This window comes from Emydura macquarii, unplaced genomic scaffold, assembly GCF_026122565.2.
Source record: "Emydura macquarii macquarii isolate MOO-44397 ecotype Brisbane River unplaced genomic scaffold, CSIRO-AGI_Emac_v2 contig_968, whole genome shotgun sequence".
In the NCBI taxonomy this organism is placed as follows: Eukaryota; Metazoa; Chordata; order Testudines; family Chelidae; genus Emydura; species Emydura macquarii.
In genome coordinates, this window is record NW_027131105.1 from 6,539,260 (window position 1) to 6,562,747 (window position 23,488).

A 23,488-nucleotide genomic window follows, 5' to 3' on the forward strand; every position below is an offset into this window, starting at 1 on the left:
CCCAGCCCTCGCCTGGGGAAGCCCAGGAATCCGTGGGCTGTGATTCCCGGCAGTCTCCTCGGTAGAGTAACTCCTTCACACCCGAGCGTCGCGCGCTGTGGATATGGCCTGCTCTGAGCCCCATGCCACCCAACGCATCCTCAAAGCAGGGGCCAGGCTGACACCCAGGCTTCCAGGAGCATGAGAGGGTGCAAGGCAGGGGCACAGACTGGCTACAAAGCACTGGTGGGAGTTTTGCATGAAGGGCTGTCAGTGAAAGAAGCATCATCCGCGAAGACAGGTGAGCCAAGCTCTGCCCTGCCGCCCCTGCATGGCCCATCCCTGGGCACCACCTTTGCCCTGCAGTCCATGCATGGCCCACCCCTGCAACCTGTGCACTATCTTTGCTCTGCAGCCCCTCCCTGGCTTTTCTCCTCTAACTGGGCTTTGCATCTTCCCTGTAGCCAGTGCATTGCCCTTGCCTTGCAGTTATACATGGCTCCTTCCCTTAGCTCATGCATTGCAGCTCCCTTGCAACTGTTCTAAACAGCTCCTTCAAATGCTGTAGTTAACCTTGCCTCCCAGCTTCTGGGAAAGAGTCTGCTTCCCAAGCGTTGAGATTTGGACTGACTGCAGTAGCGAAAGAGCTCGGTGGGCTGGTTGCAGAAGAGGAGTCATGCACAGCTGGAGAGAAGGGCCTCTACACATTTACATTTACTGTTGTTATTATTCATGTATTCTAGTAGTACCCAGAGGCCCCAGTATAGATCAGGCCTTCACCACCTCAGTTAGGATGTTCACCACCAGTTCCACAAGACATACTGCATTTTGACCAACAGGAGGAATTGTCCTTGCAACCCCCAGAGCCAAAACCATCAGACCTACTGCTGTTATTGAAGGAGGTGAGGAGAGGGAAATGGGCAACATGCAGAGCTCTTTGTATGTGGGAATGAGGGCCAAAGAGCCCTTAGCATAGGGGGGAGAATGAGGGACACTGGTATGCAGGCAGGGGAGAATGGAGGACACACAGTCCCTGGCATGTGAGGAACTGGGGCCATACAGTCCCTGATACTGGTATGATGGGATGGGAAGGGGGAGACAGAGCATGACGGAGAGGATGGGCAGGTTGCAAAGATTCCTTGAAATAGAGAGGAATGGGAAGATGGCACATAGGCTGCTTGTGGAGGAGAAGGGAGGGATGCAAGAAGCCCCTGGTGTGTGCAGTGAGCTCAGCTGACAGAACCAGGGCCCCCACATGGAGGGGAAGGGTACACTTTACCAGTGCCCGGCCCAGGCTGCAATCCCATGGGTATGTGTGTGGGAGGGGGCCCATGTTACAAGTTTGTACTGGGCCCAAAAGAATTATGCTTGGGCTGTGCACAGAACCTACCATGGGACCCCCTTGTGTATACACTTTTATGTTACAGATGGCAAGGTCAAAGAAATAAGCCTGGCTCTTGGAGCAGAAGGTGCAAAGGTTTGGAATGGCCCTTAGTTCCTGGGAGAGTCCATTCCACAGCTGGCACCAGCCCCTGAGAAAGCTCCATCTGATATACAGACAAGCTTTACCCTGGTTTCAGAGAGCTCCACTGTGCTAGCAAGGCCAGGTTGTTAACTACAGTCTTTATCTATATAGGCACTTTGAGATGCCCTGGGCCTAGGCCAGGGAACACCCTTGAAGATAAGCCCAAGATCTTTAATTTGGTTTGGTATATGGAAAGCCACAGTAGAGGGTGTAAAACACCTGAGAGCTTTAAGAGTGCCACATTTCCTGCAGACTGAGCATAGAGGGGATGCATAAAACGTGCCAAACCAGTGGGTCCTGATCGGCACAGGATAATTTATGTCTCTGATCTGCCCTCTCATGGCTCCTGGGTCATTGAGTACAGTCCTCTGTTAGTGCAGGCAACCCTGTCTTATAATCAGAACATCTGCATGCAAGGTAAGATGAGTCCTATGAGGTCTCACCAGAGTTAGTGTGTTTCTCAAAGCCCTAGCTTTGGGAGTCCTATGATTGTGAGTGCTATATTTAATGTGATTAAAAAACAGCCCTTAAAGTTGTGCAGAAAGTGTGACACCTGAAGATTAAAGAGAAACAAACCCAAATTCATTATTTAAAAAAAAACTCCTGATTTTTAAACTGATCTCTTGATCTTTTTTATTTTTATTTTATTTTTTTAGGGCCCAGTGCATGATTTCTGAATGCTTCTCTCTAGTTAAGAAACAGGAAGCCTGGGTTCTATTCCCAACTTCGCCTCTACTTTGGTGGGTGATCTTCGGCAAGCCATGCAAGTAATTTTCTTGTGCCTCAATTTCCCTATCTGTAAAATGGGGATAATGATACTGACCTTTGTAAAACACTGAGATCTACTGATGAAAAGTGCTATAGAAGAGCTAAGTATTATCATCATCTAAAGCAGCGGTTCTCAACCTTTTTTTCCCGAGTACCACTTGGGTCAGGTACAGTCAGGTCAAGTACCACTTGACCTGACTACCTGACCTGAGTACCACTCGGGGAAAAAAAGGGAGGGGGACTTTCGGTGGCGGCGGGGAGGGACTTTTGGTGGCGGCGGGGTTACATGGGGGGAACGATGCCCTCCGCCAAAATCCTGCCGCCGTTTGCCCCTTTTCGGCGGCAGGGTTTCGTGGTGGCGGCGGGGGGGGACTTTCGGCAGCGGATTTGGCGGTGCGGTACGGCTCGCATACCACCCAGCCTTCTTCGAAGTACCACCGGTTGAGAACCGCTGATCTAAAGGTATTAATCTGGCTCCCATCACTATAGTATTTGAGCACCTCATAATCTATAAAGGATTTATCCTCAGAACCCCCCTCTGAGATAGGGCAGTTTATCCCCTTTTTACAGACAAACTGAGACACAGACAAAGTGACTTGCCCAGGGTCACACCGCAATTCTGTGTCAGAATGGGGAATTTCACATGGATCTCTCAAGCTGAAAGCTAATGTCCTCACCACTGCACCATCTTTTCTCATGTTTGGGTGGAAGGGGTGGCAATTCTGCTGTTTGCAAGAGGACTATGAATTTGAAATAGATGGAAAATATTTGTGCAACTTTTATGAAACTTTCATGTCCTTAAACAGCAATTTTGTTTTCATTCTTGAATTAAAGATTTTAACTGACTTATTACAAAATGCCTAAAAGATTCTCAGGTGAAAATATTAATTCCCAAGCAATTTTACTCATGGTATCTGTGCTGTCAGCAGGGCTTGTTCAGCTTCAGTCAGTGCTGACTCCAGTTTCCCAGTGCAGCACTGTGCTGCAGGATGAATGACTCAGTAGGGGGCACTCTTTCCTCACACTCTCTGCTGGCCTCATGCCCCAGGGCAGTACTGATGCATTGTGCTGCAGGGAGGGGACTCAGTAGGGAGCGCTGTTCCCTAAATGCAGTGCAGGAAGAAGAGGTTGAGGAGCCTACAGGTCTTATTATACTCTCCTCCTAGAGCTGGGAATAGAACCCAGGAATCCTGAGTCTGTTTCTACCTGCTCTAAACCACTGAACACTACTCCCTTCCTAGAGCTGGAAATATAACTCAACATTTCTGATTATTCCCAAGCCCACTAGAAGCCACTCCCTTCTCTGATGCTACCTCTTAGGAAATGCTGCAGCAGACTGATGTGGTATTTCTCTCTGGAAACCAAGATTCCCTCTAGTAGGCACTCAGGAAGAGAAACAGCCCTGATGGAAATAGACTTGAAAGCAAATATTCATTTAGGTTGTGCTGATAGGACAAAAATCCCAGAGTGGAGGAAGTTAAGACTGCCACATGTTCAAAAACCTGAAATGCAGTCTCTCCCTCTTTGCCCCTTGTCCTTTGGGACATGCAGTGATTCAGTTCCTTAACCAGAGAATGGAAAAGTAAAATCACTGTGATAAGGAAACAAAAGACATTATCTTAACCAGACCAATAAGCAGCAAAGTGCAGGTAGCTCCAGCCAGATGCAAAGCAATCAATCCTCACAGCTAATGTAGGCACCCAGCCTGGAATTATCACTGCAATGGGGCAACCATGCAGGGTTGTTGGCACTCTTGGAGCCCAAGATCCCAGCTTCTGGAGTCATATGATGGCAGCAAAAGTTCAATTTCCATTTATAAAACAAAGGCAGTTTCTAGCTCCTGTGGTTGTGGAGAAAAGTTTGAAAAGATGATCCCTGTGTAACTAATGCGGTGGCATCTGCCTGCATCTGCAGAGAGCCTCAGACAATAACTTAAGAGGATAAAGGGGCCCTGAGCATGACCAACACAGCTATGCCTGCCTGACAATCGCTTGGAGGGAGGCCACCACATGCATCTCAATGGGGGTGTTAAGTTCCAGCCCCATTGCTCTGGGGAGAGGCTCTGTTTGAAAGGAAATGTAATTAAATGCCTTTTGAGAGAGAAGGGAAGGGTGAAAAGAAAATTGAAAGAGGGAATGGGAAAATAAAGAAAATGAAAGTGACAAAAGGGGGAATGAAAGAAACAAGAGGGGGAAAAGAGAGAAACTGTGAAAGAGTGGGGAGAAATTAATGGGACGGGAGAATTTTTCTTTCATTTAACTTAAACCAAAGAATCAATCATTCAGAGGTGCATGCGCCCTCCCGCCTCGACTCCTCGGGACGTCACCCGCCCTAGTCTGGTAGGTTTTCTGGTGCCCAGAGCGCAAAGTATGGTTTCAAGCTCAGTAGTCAGTGAAACCCGTTGCGCATGCTTAGAAGGGTAAGGCGCTCCACCCTTGCCCACAATTGGCACATGCGTAATGAGCAGCTCCCAACCCTCAATGCTCAGGACAGGAGGTGCCGCAACCGCGCAATGAATACCTCTCGTCCGTTGGCGCCTGCGCGGTGCGAGTCCTACTGAGTTCCAGCAGCGCATGCCCACTGCCCAACCGTCCGGCTAGCTAGAAGCGCTTGCGTAGTGCACGCCTTCCTCGGAGAGCCCCCCCAACGGCGCACGCGCAGAGTGACTGAGTGAGTCGCCCGTCCCCCAGTCTGTCTAGGACCGAGCTCCGCGCCGCGCGCTTGTGTGTCAGTCCAGTCGGTGCCTGAACGCCCTGAGGGACGGACACTCGGTGCTGAGGCTCCTGCTGCTGTCGCGGAGATGGCCGACCCCGCCACTCAGTCGCCGTATATCTCCTCCTCCGCCGGAGGGGGCCCCTCCGAGCCGGGAGCCGCCCCGATACCCGCGGGCGGCCGCGACTGTAAGGGGAGCAGCTCCCAGTCCTGCGCTGGTAAGAGCCCAGGGGGAGGGTGACGGAACAGCCGGCGAGGGCGCTGCGGGGACGGCTGGACACGGGGGGAGGTGGAACAGCCTGCTGAGTGGCTGGGGCGGGGGGTGAGTGGTGGGCACAGCCGGACTGGGGGGCGGGGAATGTGGGCACAGCTGCGGGGAGGGGGAGCCTGCGGACGGGCGGGCGGAGAGGTGTGGAGGAGGGAACAGCCGGGGGGAGGGGCGAGAGGGGGAGCAGCTGGGGGTCGGAGGGACTCTGGCATTAGGGCTGCTGGGGGCAGTTTAGGATTGGGCGAGTAAGTGGGTGGTCGGGTTTCAGGGGGCTGAGATTTAGGGGTAAGGGGGACTCGGGCAAGGGGTTGGATCGGGGTGAGGGGCCATGGGGAGAGCTGGGGGAAGCTTTGGCACAGGGTGTAGGATTTGGGGGAAGGGAGGAGGTTTAGTGTCAATCCGGGCTATTTAGGGATTTTTCAGGGGCCTAAGACTAGGTTGGGGAAGGGGGTGGATTAGGGTAATAGTGGGAGTTAAGGCATGATTTGGGGACAGTGGGGAGAGAATTGTGGGGGGATTTGGATTGGGGCTGGGCAGATAGTGTGGAATTTGGGAGGTTAAGGGTGTGATTTTAGGGCAGGATGAGGTTTTGGTGGATGGAAGGGGATTGAGGCAGGAGACTCAGATTGGGGTGTTGGGGATTGTGGGTTCTCTGTTTTGCAATTTCTAGTTTCATTTTGACAGTGACCACTCTGGCAGCAATGCAGTGCCAGAGACAACAGGGACTGGGATCAGGGAGCAGCATCTGAACTGAAGGGAGGGGTTCCTTTTGCCTTTGATGGTGTTCACCCCTCTCCCAGAAACTACTGAACCTCCCAAACCAGGGATGATTCTTACCATTCATGTCTCTTAAGGACACTTCTGCAGAGCAACACATTTCTGTCTTCGGAGTGCACCAAAACAGCAGGCAGAGTGTCTTGGGATGTGGGGAGAAGGACACAATACCCAGACCCCCCGGATCACCCCTGTGCAACGGGAGGGATGCTGATGATGCAAGATGTATACACACACCCATTCTCCTGCACTGTTTAGTTCCAGACATGGACAATGGGGAAATACCTTAATTCTTAGAAAAATCCCTTTCTCTGTCTCAAATATTTCTCAGGGCAGGAAATGAGTGGTGGGGGACTGGATAGAAGCTTGCAGTGATGTCTGTTTTTGAGGGGGCGGTAACAGTTGCAAATGTTCCCTTTTGTTATGTTTCAGCTCAGTAAATGGAGGGAGAGCATATCAAACAAAGCAGTGTGTCGTTAAATCCCCCCTTCATTTGAGGGGAGCTGTCCAAAATAGGAAGAGGCTGTTCTTCAGTTCCCTTTGTATCCCTGTCAGCATCTGTGTTGGGAGCTGGCACTAGCTTCCCTTGCAAAGATCTGCAGTGCAGATGCCTTCTTGGAGGGAGGGGGGAAAAGATGGGCAGGTGACAGCTCTTAAAGGGGCAGAGCCTCTTATAACAGCCGTAACAATAATAGACACAATTTCATCTTTTGCCACAAACATCCAGAGCAAAATGATTGGTTAGCTTTAAAAATTCATGGTATGGGTCTTCCTTTTTAACTTGCTTGCCATATTCCTTGTCTCCTGTGTGGGAATATACCAGCCTGGCATGTTTTTCTCACTAAATAAAATTCATTTGGTTGAGAAGCTGTTTTTCCTGGGTGGCTGTAGACGCTGATCACCTCAGTGTCTGAGCTGTACAGCAGCTTTTCCACTTGTCCTTGTAAAGCGCCAACACCCTATTGAAATGCCAAACAAGTCAAATACAAAAGGAGATGAAATGACTTTCCCACTTATGAGCAGGGCAGGTCTGTAGGGTCAAGGGCAAGCAACGGAATATAAGGCAGCATGCTTTATAATTGCGTGATGTGGGGCTGAAAGGTGAACGTATGCCTTTTTGGTACCTTGCGACAAGCTGCTTTTCCACTCCCTCCTCCCAGATGTTTTATGCTTTGCCTGAACTGGGATGGGAAGGGAGGTTATTACTCAGCAGTTTAGTGCTTTGATTTTATGAGCATAGGTTAATCCATCACCAGGTCTGCTCTGAAATGCAGCCCTTTCACCCATTATTTGAGGGCTGTTTATTCTCTGATTGTTTGTGAATCACCTCCTCTGTCCTAGAAATAAACCTTTGTCCTCAAATCCTTCAGATAAGCTAGTACTCTATAAATGCTGAGCTATCTCAATGGCCATAGGTACCATGGTTTAACAGATAGCTATAATCAGGAGACAGAGTGGCTTCAGAGTCACATTACTTCAGGAATCAAGTGTGGACTGTCTCTCCCAAGAAGATTAATTATGCACAGTCTCTGCCTTAAAATCAGATTAAAGCATATGCAGGACAATATACCAAAATGGTGTGGTATAACTCTCATGAATCATCCTTGTATTTGGTTATTGGAAGGGCAGTGTTGCCTAGTGATTAGAACATGGAACTGGGGTGGGTGTCAGAAATCCTGGGTTCTTATCCTGGGTGTAACTTGCTTTGTGACCTTGGGCAAATCGGTTGCCCTCTCTTCAGTTCAGTTTACCCATCTGTACCCAAGGGGTTAAGCTAATTCAATGCTTGTTAATGTATCAATACTAAAAGCACAGGTCGCCTACCAGCTGCAATTTAAAAAGTCTTGGTTAAATCTATCTGGCTTTTTTTCCACTTCCCAAAATCAAATGTTTATTACAGGCATTTGTATATCTTATCACAATTGTATTATCTGGATTCTTGTTTGCACTGCGTTGTTTTAAAAAAAAAAAAAAATCCCACTGCAAATAACATTTAAAAAAAAAAACTTTGTGTGATGTTAGTCCATGTTTTGGACTATCTCCTTCATTTGAAACAGCAACACTTCTGTAAATTTAAAACCATCTGTTGGCCCAGTGAGTTGTTAGTGCCTGAATTTCAGAGATTCCATACAGTCATAGTTCCAGTTGAGAGCTGTTAGTCCTTAGCACTTCTGAAAAGTCAAACTCTGTGTGCATGCTTAGTAAGATAGCATAACACTATGAATATTATACAGTAACTCTTTAAATATATAGACTTCTGCTAACTTAATGATAGAAAGAAGTTAATTAAGATTTTATTACTGGTTACAAAGCACTCATGCATCTCTTGTCAGTAGGGTTGTCTTACACTGATAACAATTTTTTTTTTAAGTGCTCTTAGTTAACACTGCAGAATGCCTTGTACTTTCTGGCCTGGCCTGATCCCTGTCACTCAGCCTGTAAGATAACTTTAATACACTATTTTAAATGATGCAGCATGAAATGAATTACAAGGCTACCCTGCCCTCACGTTTAGCATTTCATTTCAAGATTCAGTATTGTTCACACTAAAAATTGTTACCCGCATTTCTCCCCACCACTACCTTTCCCCATGTAGCCTGAAGAAGATACCAGAGAGCATTCAGTGCTCCAGAGATCCTGATACATAGTTTTAAGTTAGTGTTGGATTTCTGTTGAGAGCTATTCAGAAGCAATGTAGTTTGATTAGTGCATTGAATTGGGACTTGGGAATCCTGGGTTTTATTCCGAGCTCTGCCAGCTACCTGCTGTGATCTTGAGCAAAGTACCTTTCACTCTGTGCCTCAGTTTCCCCCTCACATTTTGTCTATCTCGATGTAGCTCTCTGAGGCAAAGATTGTTTTTTGTTTTTTTAAATATGTAGCACAACATGGGACCGTGATCTCTTCTGGAGTCTCTCCACTACTGGAATACAAATCATAACCCTATTAAGGCAAATCACTGTCCCTGTTTATAGATATTTTACTTTTTGCCATTAGGCAATCATCTGTAATTCTATGGGAGATAGAGGTTTGTCTAGTCACTGGTGCAGGGGCTTAGGTGTAGAAAATCCTTGTTTCCGAGCTATGTCACTGAGTCACTATGACAAGACACTTCACCTTGCTGTGTCTTAATTTCCCCCATTGTATTTTTGTGTCTTCCTTAGAGGACGGTTTTGAACCTTAATGCAAAAAGCATTATGAATCCTTGCTTGAAAGGTGCTATAAAGCTGCAGAACATTTACTGCAAATGTTAATAGTTTCTTTTTCCATTGATCAGATTTCCTAGGGGAGAATGTGGGAAAACAATCCTGAGATTGAGAAATGTGCACTTTGACCATAGATTTCTCAGCAACTTTTAACTCTTGTTACTGTACTTAATTATGGAACAGTTGACAGAAGATGGAGTGGGAGCAGGATTTTTTTGCTTTCTTTATCATACCAAACTGGCTGCAGGGCAGCTATGTATCATCAGGGTGCTGTCACGGGGATTGTTTGGAAAGAAACTTACATAGCTTGCAGTTGGCATTACTGCTTGTTGCATCATTGAAGTGTTTCAGAGCCTGGCAGTGTCTTGAATAGACATGTTGCACTACAATCATATTGTAATTGCAATATTACCAATGTAGAAACACTGGAGGAGCATTTGTGATGCTGCTACATGCGTCTGCAGCCATTCAGTGCCGGCTACAGGCTTCTTGTATTGCCCCTGAACCTTCATTTTCCCTTTAACAATGGGAAAAACACATCCTCTGTCCATATGAGACTAACAGCTGGCTGCACTGTTACCGGACAGACACACAAATCGGTCCTGTTTTGCAGCTAGAAAAATCAAAATGATGCATGATCCTCATAAGGAGAAAGCATCTGGCTTTACTCCAGGATGTTTTTGTGGTGTGGGCTGGGAATCGGTCTATTCTGTCATGTGAAAAATTTATAAATGTCCTCAAGCCAGTTTGTTGGCTTCAAGAAGTGGAAATCCCAGTGATATGAAGCTAGATGGAAGGGTAAGTCGATAGAGTACCTGAAATGAGAGGATACAAAAACACAATTGTTTAAGAACAGCCTCACTACTTCATTTGTGAACTGAAATAATTTTTCATTAACTCTTTTACAGATGACCCTTGTAAGGTAGGAATGGCTGAGGCTTGGTGGCTCTGAAACACTACACAATGTAGAGGGTGATGACAGAAGTCTTGAACTTTATTCCTTTGGCATTAAATCCACATGGCATGGTAGTAATGCTGTTGTATGAAAGATCTAGATTTGATTTTTGACAGCTTGGGAAGATAGGCAGGAGCACTTTGCTTAGTGCTCTCTAGATATTCATGAAATGGTGTAAAGGGGATCTGAAGAGAGTCCCAACCAGTCGCTGATCTCAAAATTGGCAGTTGTAATGATCCAGGCCCCCCTTAGAACTCTATCAGAGAGAAGAAGGATGCTGGTACTGATTTTGGTTGGTAAAACAAGTCAATCCTGTTTAATATTTTCCATTGGGAGGTGCATGGGAGGTCAGGTATTAAGAAACACTGAAACTCTTATTTATGGCAATGCTGCTGTAAGAAAACTCTGCCGCTATCAAACACCATGGTTCCACTAAGTGGTAAGGACAAATGTATCAAAACAGTTCATCCACATGTTGGTACTTAGTGCTGGATTCTGCAGCCACTCTTTCACAACTGCTGTTGACTATGGAAGTTCTTCATTTGTCCCAGCAACAAAAGCAGGCCCTTAATTAATGGAAAATCCCAAGGATGGCTTACAACAAAAGTGATCCAGCCTCCATGGTTAAGGTTGTAACCAGCGTTTTGGTCTATCAAGCATAGTGTTTTTGAAGTTTATACCACAGGATTGATTCCAAGAGCTGGTTAGGGTGGATAAAATTGCTACATCAATAACTGGACGTTGCATAGGCAGTTGGAGTAGAAATCTCCACTTGATTTGATAGAAAACATCAGGTTTAAAAAAAAAGCTTGGATGCCTGAAAACAAGCCTATTTATCTGTATTTGAATTTGTATGGGGAAGGTGGAGTAGGTTCTTTAAGCATTATCCTTCTGTTAAAATGCACTTTAGATGAGATTCAGAAGCTAGTCTCTTGAGTGAGTAACAAGCATATTCTATAATCTTGAAAGCTTCTCTGAACCTCAGATAGCTTTATTTTAAATAGTTGGTAGTGTGTGTATCTGACTAAAAACTAAAAGGAAGGCTTCAGAGGTGTAGCTACTGTTAGTGTTCCTCTTCCATTTCTTGATTGTGGTTTGAACATTGAGGAGCATCAATATATGTGGAGTTAATGTCAAGTGTGTAGCTGTCACCTCTAATCTATAGTTATTAATACTGCAGGGCTTTGTAGCTCTTCATAAAAATATGCTTAATTTCAATTATTTTTACACACACAAAGTTCAGTATCTGATGGGACACAATGGAGCAGATGCAGTTGTGACAAATACCAATTCTGTGACCTGGAAATGAACTTCTAACATATCTCAGATCAAGTTTAACTAACTTTATTTAATCAAATGCCTCACAAGTGTGAGGTCAGTGATGAGGCTGTCAGCAGACATGTCTGTTGTTCTGACATTCATTCTTGTGTAGGATGTCCTAATTTCGCTTTGATAGCACAGAACGGCAAAGTCGATAGCCTGCCTTCTTGTGTTGTGTGTACAGTGTATTCAGAACCAAAGAAATGCCAGACAGAATTTCCAACTCCATGTCTGTATTGATGGGGGGGAATGCTGGCACAAGCAGTGTGCTGGTGATGGGTTGCTGTCATAACTGGCAGCTCTGTGATCAATGATTAATTCAAAGGAGTACTAGCTAAAATATTCTCACACTAGCTAACAAAGGCTACTAAGTTTGAAATTTCTTAGAAGTGTTCATCTGCCCCCTTCAGTCTCTGCAGATGGTCTTTTCATCTCAGCCAGCAGATCAATGATAGGATAGTCTTTTGGAGTGGGTTCGACAGCACTAGAGAAATGTGCGCTGCTGCTGTCTATGCTGTACTTTCTCTATGATAAATACATAGGACATCTGCAATTGAATCTCGAAGCATGTACAATATCAGCAAGTATGTGTGTGATGAATTAAGTTCTGAAGCTACAGAGTGTAACTTATTTTTAAATAATAAAACCTGCCTGATGTGACATCCAAAGCTGCATGTTATGAATCAGAAGGCCTTTACAACTCAGCTCGCCAAAATGGCTTTATCTAATCTATAAGCTGCCCCTTTGTTTACAGAACCCAACAGGCTGTTGCCTAGCTAGGAGTTTTAAAGTAATTGGTTTGGTTTTGTAGCAGCTTAAGATCGCAGGCTTATCAGCGTCCACTTAAAAATTACCGGCTTGATGATGGAGAGGAAATGAAGTAGTAATATTACACATAGAACAATAAAGTAATGCCAGAGCTAATAAGAAAAGTAAATTGTCTTTCAAACCAGAAAGTAAGATCTTTGAGTTTGGTTTAGTGAGGCCAAAAGATAACACACCAGATCATAAATTCTTGATGGAAAACCGTAGCACCATTTTTGACTAGATAGATAATGATCACACTGCATAGTTACGTTGTGCTGTACTGTGTTTATACAATAAACACCTGTATGTCTATAATATAATGCATTCCTGTTAGATAAAAGGCAGCATCTGGCCCCTATGAACTCAGAACTGTACAGGCTGTAAAGCTTAGCGCTCAGCACTGATATCCAAAGATCTGAAAGCACTTTACAATGAGTTTAAGTACTATGGATGAGGGAACTGAGTCACATAGATTGTGACTTGCTCTGGTGGCCTATAACAAGTTGCGGAGAAGCAGGATGAGTTCTTGGGTCTCCTTATGTGACAGTACTTTATTTTATTGGACCCTGCTAAGTCTCAGTATAACCATATCATTCATGGCTAATTTGCTATGCTCCACCTGTTAGAGATTTCTTTATGTATTTTAAGAATACTGCTATATTTCCAATGTTAAAACACTAGGTCTAAATCTATAGGCCTCTCATAATACCCATGGAACACATGGTCTGTAGGTCACTTAATCTCTCTGAATGTGAGTGTAACTCCCAGCATTACGTGCTCTCTAAACCAGATTTGTCACTATGCCAGCAGCCTGCCCTTATGGCCTCCATACTTAATCCACTTGGTTAGATTGTCTTCATAAGTGTCCTGCTGAAGAGAGCTCTCTTTCTTCTTTCCATTCAATCACAGCTCCTAAACAAGAAACTTTGGCCTCAGCACAAATCATTCTCCAGCCCATCATTAGAGGGGAGCAAATGTCGTTGTGTTGAGCTTTATCTTCCTAGACAGCGTTTAATAGTTGTTACGCTAACACTGTGCCTAAAACTTTCACTCAATTAGACCTAAAACATTGGTGGAGTGGCTTTCTAGGTGGAGTAGAGAAAGCACTAACTAAACTGGAGCATCTCTGGTTAAAATTGTTTGTTACTCCTGACATAAAAGCAAGGCAGGAGGGGGCAGGAAGGAAATAGAAGAAGCACTAGGCCAATGTTCTCACAGGTAACCAGTGATTTTGAGTGACTCAGCTTTTCTTGGGTGGCCACCTTGAGACACCATTAAAGTACTTTGATCTGAAGAGGGTGGGTGCTCCTCACTTAATGAATGAGGCCCCATAAAGTGTGGCAAGCTGGTCGACCAAAAACTGAGATGCCCACAATCGCTAGTGACTTGAAAAATCTTAGACCTTAGTAAAGGGCTTGTTCAGAGATCAATATACTAAGGTATATCTCTTTTGGGTGGAACTAATTGTTTTGGGATGCCTTCTGGTATTTTTGAGTGGTAATACAGCCAGGTGGAAAATACCTGCAGTCCTTTGAAACTATAAAATCCTGTAGCTATTGACTGAAATGCAGGGTCTGTCATAAAACAACCTGAGTTTCAAAGCATTAAAAATGTCAGGCTTGCAGTTGGTTTCAGAGAACTCTTTACAAGCTTCTTAGAAAGTCTGAGAAATCAGAATAAATACTTAAGGGCTAATCCTATGGTTAAAGACATTAAATAGCTCCATTGGTAGAGCATCTGGGGTTTGAAAAGCATAATGAATCCAGGCACAGGGTTCAAGGACGAAAAAATCTTCCTAATTCCTCCATTGGATCTCTGTTCAGCTACACAGAGGTAGGAATGAAGAATGCAATATGAAGCCATACAGTATACTTTTGTCTATAGGAGACCCCATGCAGACCCCTCATACCACTCATGACTGATTATCTGTGCTTTGTATAAACAAAAATGACTGTTCATAGTTGTTAAATAATTCTTATGTTAAAATCTCCTGTTAAGAAGGGGGCTTTTGAGTGGAGGAAAAATGAGAGAGCTGGCAATTTAGACTAGACTCTCTTCCCATTGTGTAGACCCAGTGAAATGCTTGGCAAAACGTTTGTAACCTGTTTCCTGAAATTCCAGAACTTGCTGTCCTTTTTCCACAGGATTATAGCCAAAGGTAAATGAGTCACTGCAGATATCTGAGGAGTTGGATAAACTGGTTCTGAGCAACCAACCAACCAAACAAAAAACACCCAAAAAGAGGAACATGGTCTAGTGCTTCAAGCAAGAGACTGGGAATAAGAACTTCAGGGTTCTGTTCTGATCTGTGCTACCGCCTTGTTATTGGACCTCAGAATTAAAGCTTTAGAGGTGGGAAACTGAGCCAATAGCATTTGCTGGAAGTCACACAGGAAGTTGATCATAACAAGTATTAAAGTTGGTTCCTAGTCCTATGCTCAGTCTACTAGACCATGCTGCCTCTAGTACATGATGTATGTTGTGCTTGAAATGTGAAAAATAAGCTTTTGAAATTACATATGCAGAGACTGATGAATTCATCCTTTATATGGTAAGATCAGTTTACATTTCAAAGGCCACATTTTCACATCGATGTGAGAGACAAAAATCCCACAGAGCTGGCTGTCTTTTTTAAAATAGTCCAACAACTAACTTTCTTCTGTTGCAGGTGGTAATAAGAATTAATCCCCTTGTTTCTAGACGGTCTTATTTAGCTATCTCCTAAAATAAGAACAGGTGCATTGTGGGACAGTGGTGTAATGGTGGATGTTTGGTTTGGAGATGAAGTGCACACATTAAATGCAGTAACAGAACTTCTGCATTTCATTTCTAGGAAGCACAGAATTAAAATGTATCTTTTGCTTTTCTTCGTATAACTTGTCTCTGATTTTAATGAAGGCTGTTTTAGATACCTGTTAGGAGATGCTATGAGAATAAAGGGCCTTCTCTAAAGAAACTGGTCTATATAGTTGCCAGAGGTGATTCTGTCTTTGAATTTGGATATTTAGAATGGAGCTATAGTTCACTTCCCATGCAGCCTCCATTTGAGTAAACTTAATTTGTATTGTAGTGGGGTAGTGGAGATGTGTGATGTATAGCCAAGACAAATGGGAATCAATCTTTTAACCAGGGAAAAATCTTTCAGTAACTCCACATATGTGTTCAAGCTTTTTTGCATTAGTGTCACTTGCATTAATAGTCTATTGTAGCAGCACTGAAAACTCATTTTATTAAATAGGTATAGCTGATGCTGTTACCACCACTTCAGAAGACATTCACTTAGTACTGAAGACATTTGCAAAACCCTACAGAAAACTTAATGAATTCACTCAAGCACTGACTGTCCCCCATTTCCCTCATAAAGCAATGATGGAATAGTATACTCTGGCGACAGGGTATGCTTTCTAAGCAGGTGTGATGAAACTGACTGTTTGGCTTAATATTCATAGGTGCTTTGTTTAAAAAAAAAAAAAAAAAAAAAAAAGAGCCGTTGCAGCAAGGTGAGTGAATGGATCAAGAAGCTCTTCCCCCCGAGTGGCCCTTCTGCAGCTGTTGAGGTTCACTGCAAAGCAGTGTGTAATAATTGTCAAATGCTCATCGTGTATATTTTCTTTCAGATTCCTTTGTTTCTTCCTCTCAGCCTGTCTCTCTCTTTACGACTTCACAAGGCAAGTCTGTCATTTTCTTGTACACTTATAAAAGAAAAATGTTGAGAAAGAGGCTGTAACTGGGACATAAGGCTTTTTCTTGTCCACAATTATCCCTTAAAAATCTGAAAGTCACTTCAAAACAGTTCACCGGGTGAACCACTGTTGGCTAATGATCTGGTACAGCCACGCTACTTCCTTATCATGACCTGGTTGCTAGTGGACAATATGTTCTTCTTGGTTGTTGCTGTAAGAAAGATAAAGACCTGCTCTTCCCTCCTCATACAGCAGTTAGCTAGTGCTATCAACAGCAAATGGCAGAAGGTATCTTAAGACCTGTGAGCTAAGGAGCATGTGCAGGATTTCCTAGTGCACATAACAATCCCTAAGAAATAGAGGTTTGGGAGAACAGGACGGGTTTGCTGCTGTTTGTGAGGAAAGCACCTGTGAAACGACTGATAGTCTTGTGTCTTGCTGACTTCTTGGTAGGTTAGTACCACAATCCAGGGATGCTGGAGGGAGCCAGTCAGCTGACATGTAAGACTGGTTGCCCACAGTATGTTGTGGCTTTTCTTTTCATCCAGCTGCTGATTGAGAATTGGCATTGTAGTACTGCACATTTTTTGGGTGCAGTCCTGTCAGGCAATGCAGAGGAAGTTGGAGGGGAACACAGTGTACTTTACTTGTCCTACTATAAGCCCCTCTTCATTTTGTGGGGAGGCAGCATGGTCTAGAAGTTAGAGAAGGCAACTGGGAGCCAAGTCTTCTGGGTTCTACCCGTAGCTCTGCTATTGACTTGCCATATGGGCCTTGGGCAAGTCTCTTCCCCTCATTTCTCAGTGTCTGGAATGGGGATAATATTAATCAGAAAGCATTTTACAAAGATGATAAGCTCTATCTGTATTAGTGCAAAGTGTATGTTACTTGTACGACAACCTGCTCAGTAGAAAAACTGTTTAAAAAAATCCCGATAAGATCCCTTCAGCCCACAGCTCAGATAGGTAGTGGTTCCTTTTTGAATAATTGTGCTTATGCTTGGGTAGGAGGATAGAGTTTCTAAGAGCCTGTCTGTGCTGGAATTTGGGTCCTCTTGATTAATTTGGCTGCTGACAGTGGGCCCCACCTGAACTGGTACTGGGAAAACAGCTTGGCTACTAGTTTATGCAGTGTCTTTTCCGCATTGACCTAACAGCTGTAGAGAGAAAATAGTGAGCCCTTCCCTGTGTCTTCCATAGTGGCTACAGTAGCTTGCTGTTGGTATGAAATTCTGACCCACCATGTAGTGATGCATCTAACAGTAAGTACAGAAATGCAAATGAATCAGTGCTTTAGCTTATGCTGTGGATTCCCTGGAGGAAAAACGGTGTAGTACAGGCAGTGGCAGGAGTGGGGAATGCTGTGTTCTCTCACCATTTCACATCTCATCCCATGTCTTGTCATGAATGCAAATGATACCGTCCTTTACCTGTAATGCAACCAAATTTACTTTCTAAACCACATAGTTGATAGGATGCTGAAGTGCAGTAGCTGACAGAATAGAAATGACTAGACAACAGATACCTTAACATGCTGCCTTTTTCTAATCTGAAGTGGGGAGATAAACTACTGGCCCATAGTTTGTTAGTATAAGGAGGGATTCAAGATAGGAAAACTGCTTGAGGTCTGAAATGACTTCAGTTTCCATTCTTTAGAGAAGCAAAGCCATTCACTAAACCAAAGGCTTGGTCAACACACAGATTTTGTATCAGTATAATTACTTTGTTTAGGGGGTGTGGTTTTTTTTTTAACTGATACAGTTGTACCGATAGGATTCATGGTATTGACATAGTTATACTAGTATAAAGATGCCTTATACCAGTAAAGCTTATTTCCCTTCCTGTATGGAAATAGGTATACCAGAATGAAGCACCTTTATACTGATATAAATGAATCCGCACTGGGGCCAGAGGGGGGATGTTGTAATGCTCTAAGTACACCACATAGTTCAAGTGGTACATGTTTTTCATAAAGACAAGGCCTAAGGTAGTTATAGGCAAATTCCACTAGATCCAATCCCTTAGCAGTACAATTTCTCAAAAACAAAATGGGGCAAAAGAGTCTGTAATCTAGGAAAGTTCTCCTATGTACATTTGACTTGCATCCACCCATTCTAATTTTTCAGCACAGACCTTTTGAAATTTAGAAAACTTCAGATGCTAGAAACACCAGAAGTATTCAGAAGAGGCATGAGTGCATAAAGTGAGCCAGCTCAGCCTTTGTGCCAGCCAGTCATTGGAGGTGCTGTTCATTTAATTTGATAAACAAAAGGTTGGGTCTATTGGAGACACCAGAGTTACTAGTTTAACCCTGATTTCATGTGCACAGTTAAATTTGAATATTTGTGATGCCTGCTTATAAAAGACAGTCAGAACTCTAGGATGGAATGAAAGATCGTTATGCCTTTGCTAAAGAGAAGGTTAGGAAACGTCAAAGTTGGTCATCCTTCAAAAAGGGCTAAAGAAAATAGCTAATTCCCAACATACATGAATAAGATACTCTTTAAAAAAAAAAAAAAAAGCCTGCTATGCAGTATCAGAAATACAAATTCTTTATTTGGCTGTCTAACCAATTCACCCAGCTGGCACAGTACGCTCTAGGTATCTGGAATAGGAAGTTGGAATACTGACGAACTTTGAGGCAAGCGGTGGGAACAAAGTTGTTAGCCAGTTACAGCCTTTTAAAAAACATTTTTCTTTCCACTCTGTCCCCGTTACTGAAGTCCTTTGTGGCCTAGCTTGACTGCAAAGTGTCTGCTGGCTAACTTCCTATCTTGGTGCTGTGGCTGTCAGGTGCTGATACTGCTTTGCACGTTTTTAGCTTCATTCTTAATGTCTGTTGTATTTGCTTGGGTTAAAAATAACACAAATTAGTTCAATGGCAAAAAAGCCTGAGAATTTTTTTCAAGACTTCACTTGGTCTGTGTGTTTTGTGTGCGCACATGTGCTATTAAAGATACTGAATCAAGTGCCTATCACCCTATTAAAGTGATAACTGTATAGTGTTTGCAACACCACTTTGTTATTAACTTGCTGCAGATCTCTGATGTAAACCCATGTTTTTCCATCGGTTAACATACTGTTTGACTTTAAAGTAGCAAATTCTGCGTGTGAGTTTATGAAAACAAACTAAGCAAGTGGTATAGGCAGCAAGATACAGAACACTTTGGAAGGAGAACCAACTCTCAAATCTGAAAGAAAAATGATCTCAGCACTGAATTCTATGGTGTAGAAGAGTGCATAGCAAGTTGGTTTAACTTAAACTGGTGCTTGATTTGACCTGTAAGTTGAGCAAAGCTCCTACAGATATCTCCTGTTCTAAGGATAACCTCTGTAGGATTTCTTAAAATGACTTTGAATCCAAAGAGAAAGGATGGTCCAATTAGGGATCTTGTCTGGGACTCAGGAAACTAACATTTAATTTCCTGCTCTACCACAGATTTCCTGTGTGACTATGGGCAAGTCACTTAGGTCTGGGCTACACTAGAAAGCTAAGTTAACCTAGCTACTTCTCCCAGGGATGTGAAAAATTGATACATAGTTAATCTGACCTAAGCCCCAATGTTGACAATGCTAAATCAAAGAGGAATTCTTCCATCAACCAAGATACCCTCTTTCAGAGAGGGGAATTTACTACAGAGATGGAAGAACCTCTTCCATCACTGTAGTTATGGGTCTACACTACAGCACTGTAACTGTGTGGTCTGTAGCTTTTCTAGTGTAGACATACCCTTAATCTCTCTAGGCTTCAGTTTCCCATCTGTATAATGAAGATAAAAACAGTTCCCCTACCTCAAAATGGGATGGGAAAATAAATATAATCACAGTTGTGAAGTGCTCATACTAAAGTGATTGGCAGGGTGCAATTTAGTACCCGAGATCTGTTTTTTGACTGTGTAAGTGAGGAAGCCTGTTGTGGGATTCTTACATCTTCCTCTGAAACATCTGGACACTTGAAGGTGGGATACTGATCTAGATGGACCCCAGACCTGGTCCATTCTGGCAATCCTATAACTGTAATAACACAGGAGTTGCATAACTGATCAGATCATTATTCCGTATAATCCAGTATTCCCCAAGTATGTGCTGGCCATTGCATATAAACAGATGCTAACAATTTTTCATATTTCCATAGAGAAGCAAGATAGAGAAGACTTGATCCTCCATTTTAAAATACAAAAGTAAAAGGAAACGTTTTTTTAAAAAAAGCCAGCTTTTCATGCCACTTTCATACATCAAAATTAACGGGGACAGAGCTTCATTTGGGCTTAATGCAAACTGGATGAGATTCTCTGGCTTGCAAAATACAGGAGGCCACACTAGATATTCTAATGTTCCCTTTTGGCCTTATTCTGGTAATTTTTTCCTTCGATCTCTTATCCCTCAAGCTATAGGAAACACCTGGGCATTTTCCCCTTAGAAACGAAAATATCAGTCTCTCCAAGTTGCCTGACTTTAATATGGATTTCGTAGTGTGATACTAGTATTTTTCTTTATGCATACTCTGAATTGGAGAATACAAGTCAACCACATATTGGAGGCCTGTGTTTCAGATGAACCTTGTAACTGTAGAGCTTTGTTTTTAGGGAAATGCATCTTTATAGATCTGTTAGAGCAGTGGTTTTCAGGGGTCCGCAGACTGCCTAAGATTTCCAAAGGGGTCTGCCCCTCCAATTGAATTTTTTTTAGGGGTCTGCAAATGAAAGGAAGTGGCAAACCATTGAATTAGAATGTACTAAATCTATCTAATAGCTCAAGTTATTGCCTTGGGAAGGACTACATTCCATTCCCATACCTCCTGAAGTAGTTGCATCTTGGCCAAGGCTTTCAATTGCAAGGGTGATGCATCCTTAACTTGATAGTTGAATTCTGTCATCCACCTTCTTTACCTTGTTACTTGAAGTCCTAACAATTTTTTGTGTCCCCACATGGGAAAATGCAGAGACAGAGCTTTATTTTGCTTTATAAGGTGGTTGTGGATTCAGCTGGTAAGAACTTGTTACTCAAAAGTATGAGAAACATGCTGTATATTTTGCCAGTGTTCTCCAGCAGAGCAGGGCCATTAGAGATATACAAAGGGTTTTGTCATCCTACATTAGCAAACTTAGGAATTCCTTTTATTTAAACCATCATTTTTCTACAAGACGAGCACAGTTTTCCTCCAAATGACTCCAGAAAATACCTGGATGTTGCTTTGTGTAGTAGTGGTCACTCTTCTAGCTTGCATAGCACATTTTACTACTCTAAGGTAACAGCTTCCTAGAACTGAAAAGACTTTTCATGAATGTTGGTACGAAGTTTATAGTGCTTCTGAGGAAAATGCCTACTGAGGGTCTGCCAGCTGAAATGTTAGGAAGATAATTTCAAGATTGGGATCTTAACACTTTAGGTGTTTCTCAGGTGTTGAGGAGTCTTGGGGCCCCTTCTGCAAACAGGTAGAATTTATGAACACTTAAGGAAAATTCACAGTCACTGTCACCCTTATTTGGACTTCAAGAGCATTGGGCCCTGAAAATCAGGCACACAAGAAAATAGTTTCTATTCCTTGTCCTCTATTGGTGTGAGCTTGGTTTAGATAGAACCGCCATGTACAAACAACTTAAGCATCAGGGCTGCTACTCTTAAATCCTCTCATGCTCTGTCCAACCTCCTTCTCCTTGTTCAGACTTGGGATACCTTGAACATGCACAAGCGCCACATTGCATCTATGGCATCCAGTTTGTCCATAGAAGCGCAGGGTTGTAAGGGACCTCTAGAGGTTACCCAGTTCAGCCCCCTGTGCTAAGGGAGGACCAAGTAAACCTAGACCATCACTGACAGGTGTTTGTCTAACCCACTGGTTCTCAATCTATTTACCATTGTGGGCCACATAAGCAGCTCTCTGTGTGTTATGTGGGCCGCATCCACACAATATATATACTTCCTGCATGGCCTTGAGGATATCACATGGGCCGCAACTGTGCGCTGATTGGACTGCAAGTGAACTGCAGATTGAGAACCATTGGTCTCACCTGTTCTTACAACCCTCCATTGATTGGGATCCCAAAACCTCACTTTGAAATCATGGGAAGCCATGCTTCCTATTGGCCATTTAAAGAGGGCTAAAAGTTAACTTTCCATACAAAAGAGTTTTTAGGATGCTAGCAATGTTTTCATATAATTGTAGCAAGCCTTGTCAATATCTGCTATTGCACAGAGCCTACACAGCCAGCAGGTTGTATCTAAATACATTACTTCATTGGTGATCATGCTGGCAATTTGAACCCTGTATTGGAGACTAACTTTCATGTGTGGAGCTGTATATTGCTTAAAGTGTGATTGTGGAGCAGCATAAAGCATGTTTGCCGCAGATTTGACATTCATAACATCCTGATAGATGTTCCTGGACAAGCTAGAAATATATGTAGTGTGCTTTTAAAAAAAAAAAAAAAAAAATCTACATTTTGCATCTTTCATCAGAGAGGGAAGTGGGTATAAGTGACACAATTTCCCAAACTCAACAGATCATATAACAGATAAGTAGAAATGGATGTTATCTAGGTATAAGCTAAACTATTAAAATAAATTGGCCATTTATTTTTCATAACCCCTTCTTTGAAGTGTTGTGTTGGCAAGCTTGCTGTGGCAGTGTTTGGAAGGTAGTCAATATCATTACAGATGTCTTCCTAGCACAGGGGTGGCTAACCAGTCAGAGACTAAGAGCCACAAAGAGCCACATTTACCTTTTCAGTTTTCCCTGCTATCTTACCCTCCCCCGAAAAGCTTGTCAATTTCAAACAGCAAAGAGCTGCATGCAAAGAGCCAGAGCTGCATTTGTATGACCAAAGAGCCGCATGCGGCTCGTGAGCCGCGGGTTGGCCACCCTTGTCCTAGCATGTAAGTTAAGACAAATATCAAGGGCTTGTTCCTTGCTACATTTGTGTTCAGTATGAAACAGTAACATGTTTTAGTGTAAATAACTTCATCCGGAAGTAGATAGCATTCAGTGTGAGATCCTAATTGTTCTGCATTGAGCAGCTTTCTTCTATAATGTGCTTTTCAAAGCTTGTCTTAGCATACAGCGCACATTTTCCCAGGCATTTACTCTGATTCATCTAGCATGAAGTTGTTTAGAGGCTGATCAACATGACTGAATCACTAAGGAACTGCAGCCATATAGACACAAATCATGCCAGAGGCTTTCTCTCTCCCACCTGCAAAGAGATTGGCCCCACCTCTGCTCCTTTCACAATTGTAATTCCATTTGGAGGGAGTGTTTCCCAAATGACTCTACACTGCATGTAGTCCTGACTAGTTCCCTTGGCAGTGCAATCCTAGGGCCAACAGAGAAACTGCTCTGAGTGCATCTGCAATAACACTGGGTGAAGCTTTTATCACAGCACATCAAAGTTCAAGGAGATTTGAGTGGTGATGGTGGGACATGCAAGCCCTCTAAACACCTGCACTCCAGACTGGGAGTGCTCTGGATGAGAGCATCAGGCCTTCTGATGGTA

At 43.4% G+C, this 23,488-nt stretch overlaps 1 protein-coding gene across 3 annotated transcripts in view; it reads left to right on the plus strand.

The window, feature by feature from the left end:
- The first annotated feature begins 2 nt into the window (after positions 1–2).
- RTN3 (reticulon 3) overlaps positions 3–23,488 on the plus strand; it is a 41,934-nt gene continuing 18,448 nt past the window's right edge. The window contains exons 1-3 of one of the 3 annotated variants that reach the window (XM_067544002.1): positions 4,832–5,202; positions 15,931–15,981; positions 22,457–22,462. In XM_067544002.1, the coding sequence (XP_067400103.1) occupies positions 5,073–5,202; positions 15,931–15,981; positions 22,457–22,462 (187 nt within the window). In that variant the 5' untranslated portion in view covers positions 4,832–5,072. Of the gene's footprint in view, positions 281–4,831; positions 5,203–15,930; positions 15,982–22,456; positions 22,463–23,488 lie in introns of those variants that run through there. The other 2 variants (XM_067544001.1, XM_067544000.1) reach the window with 2 other exon arrangements.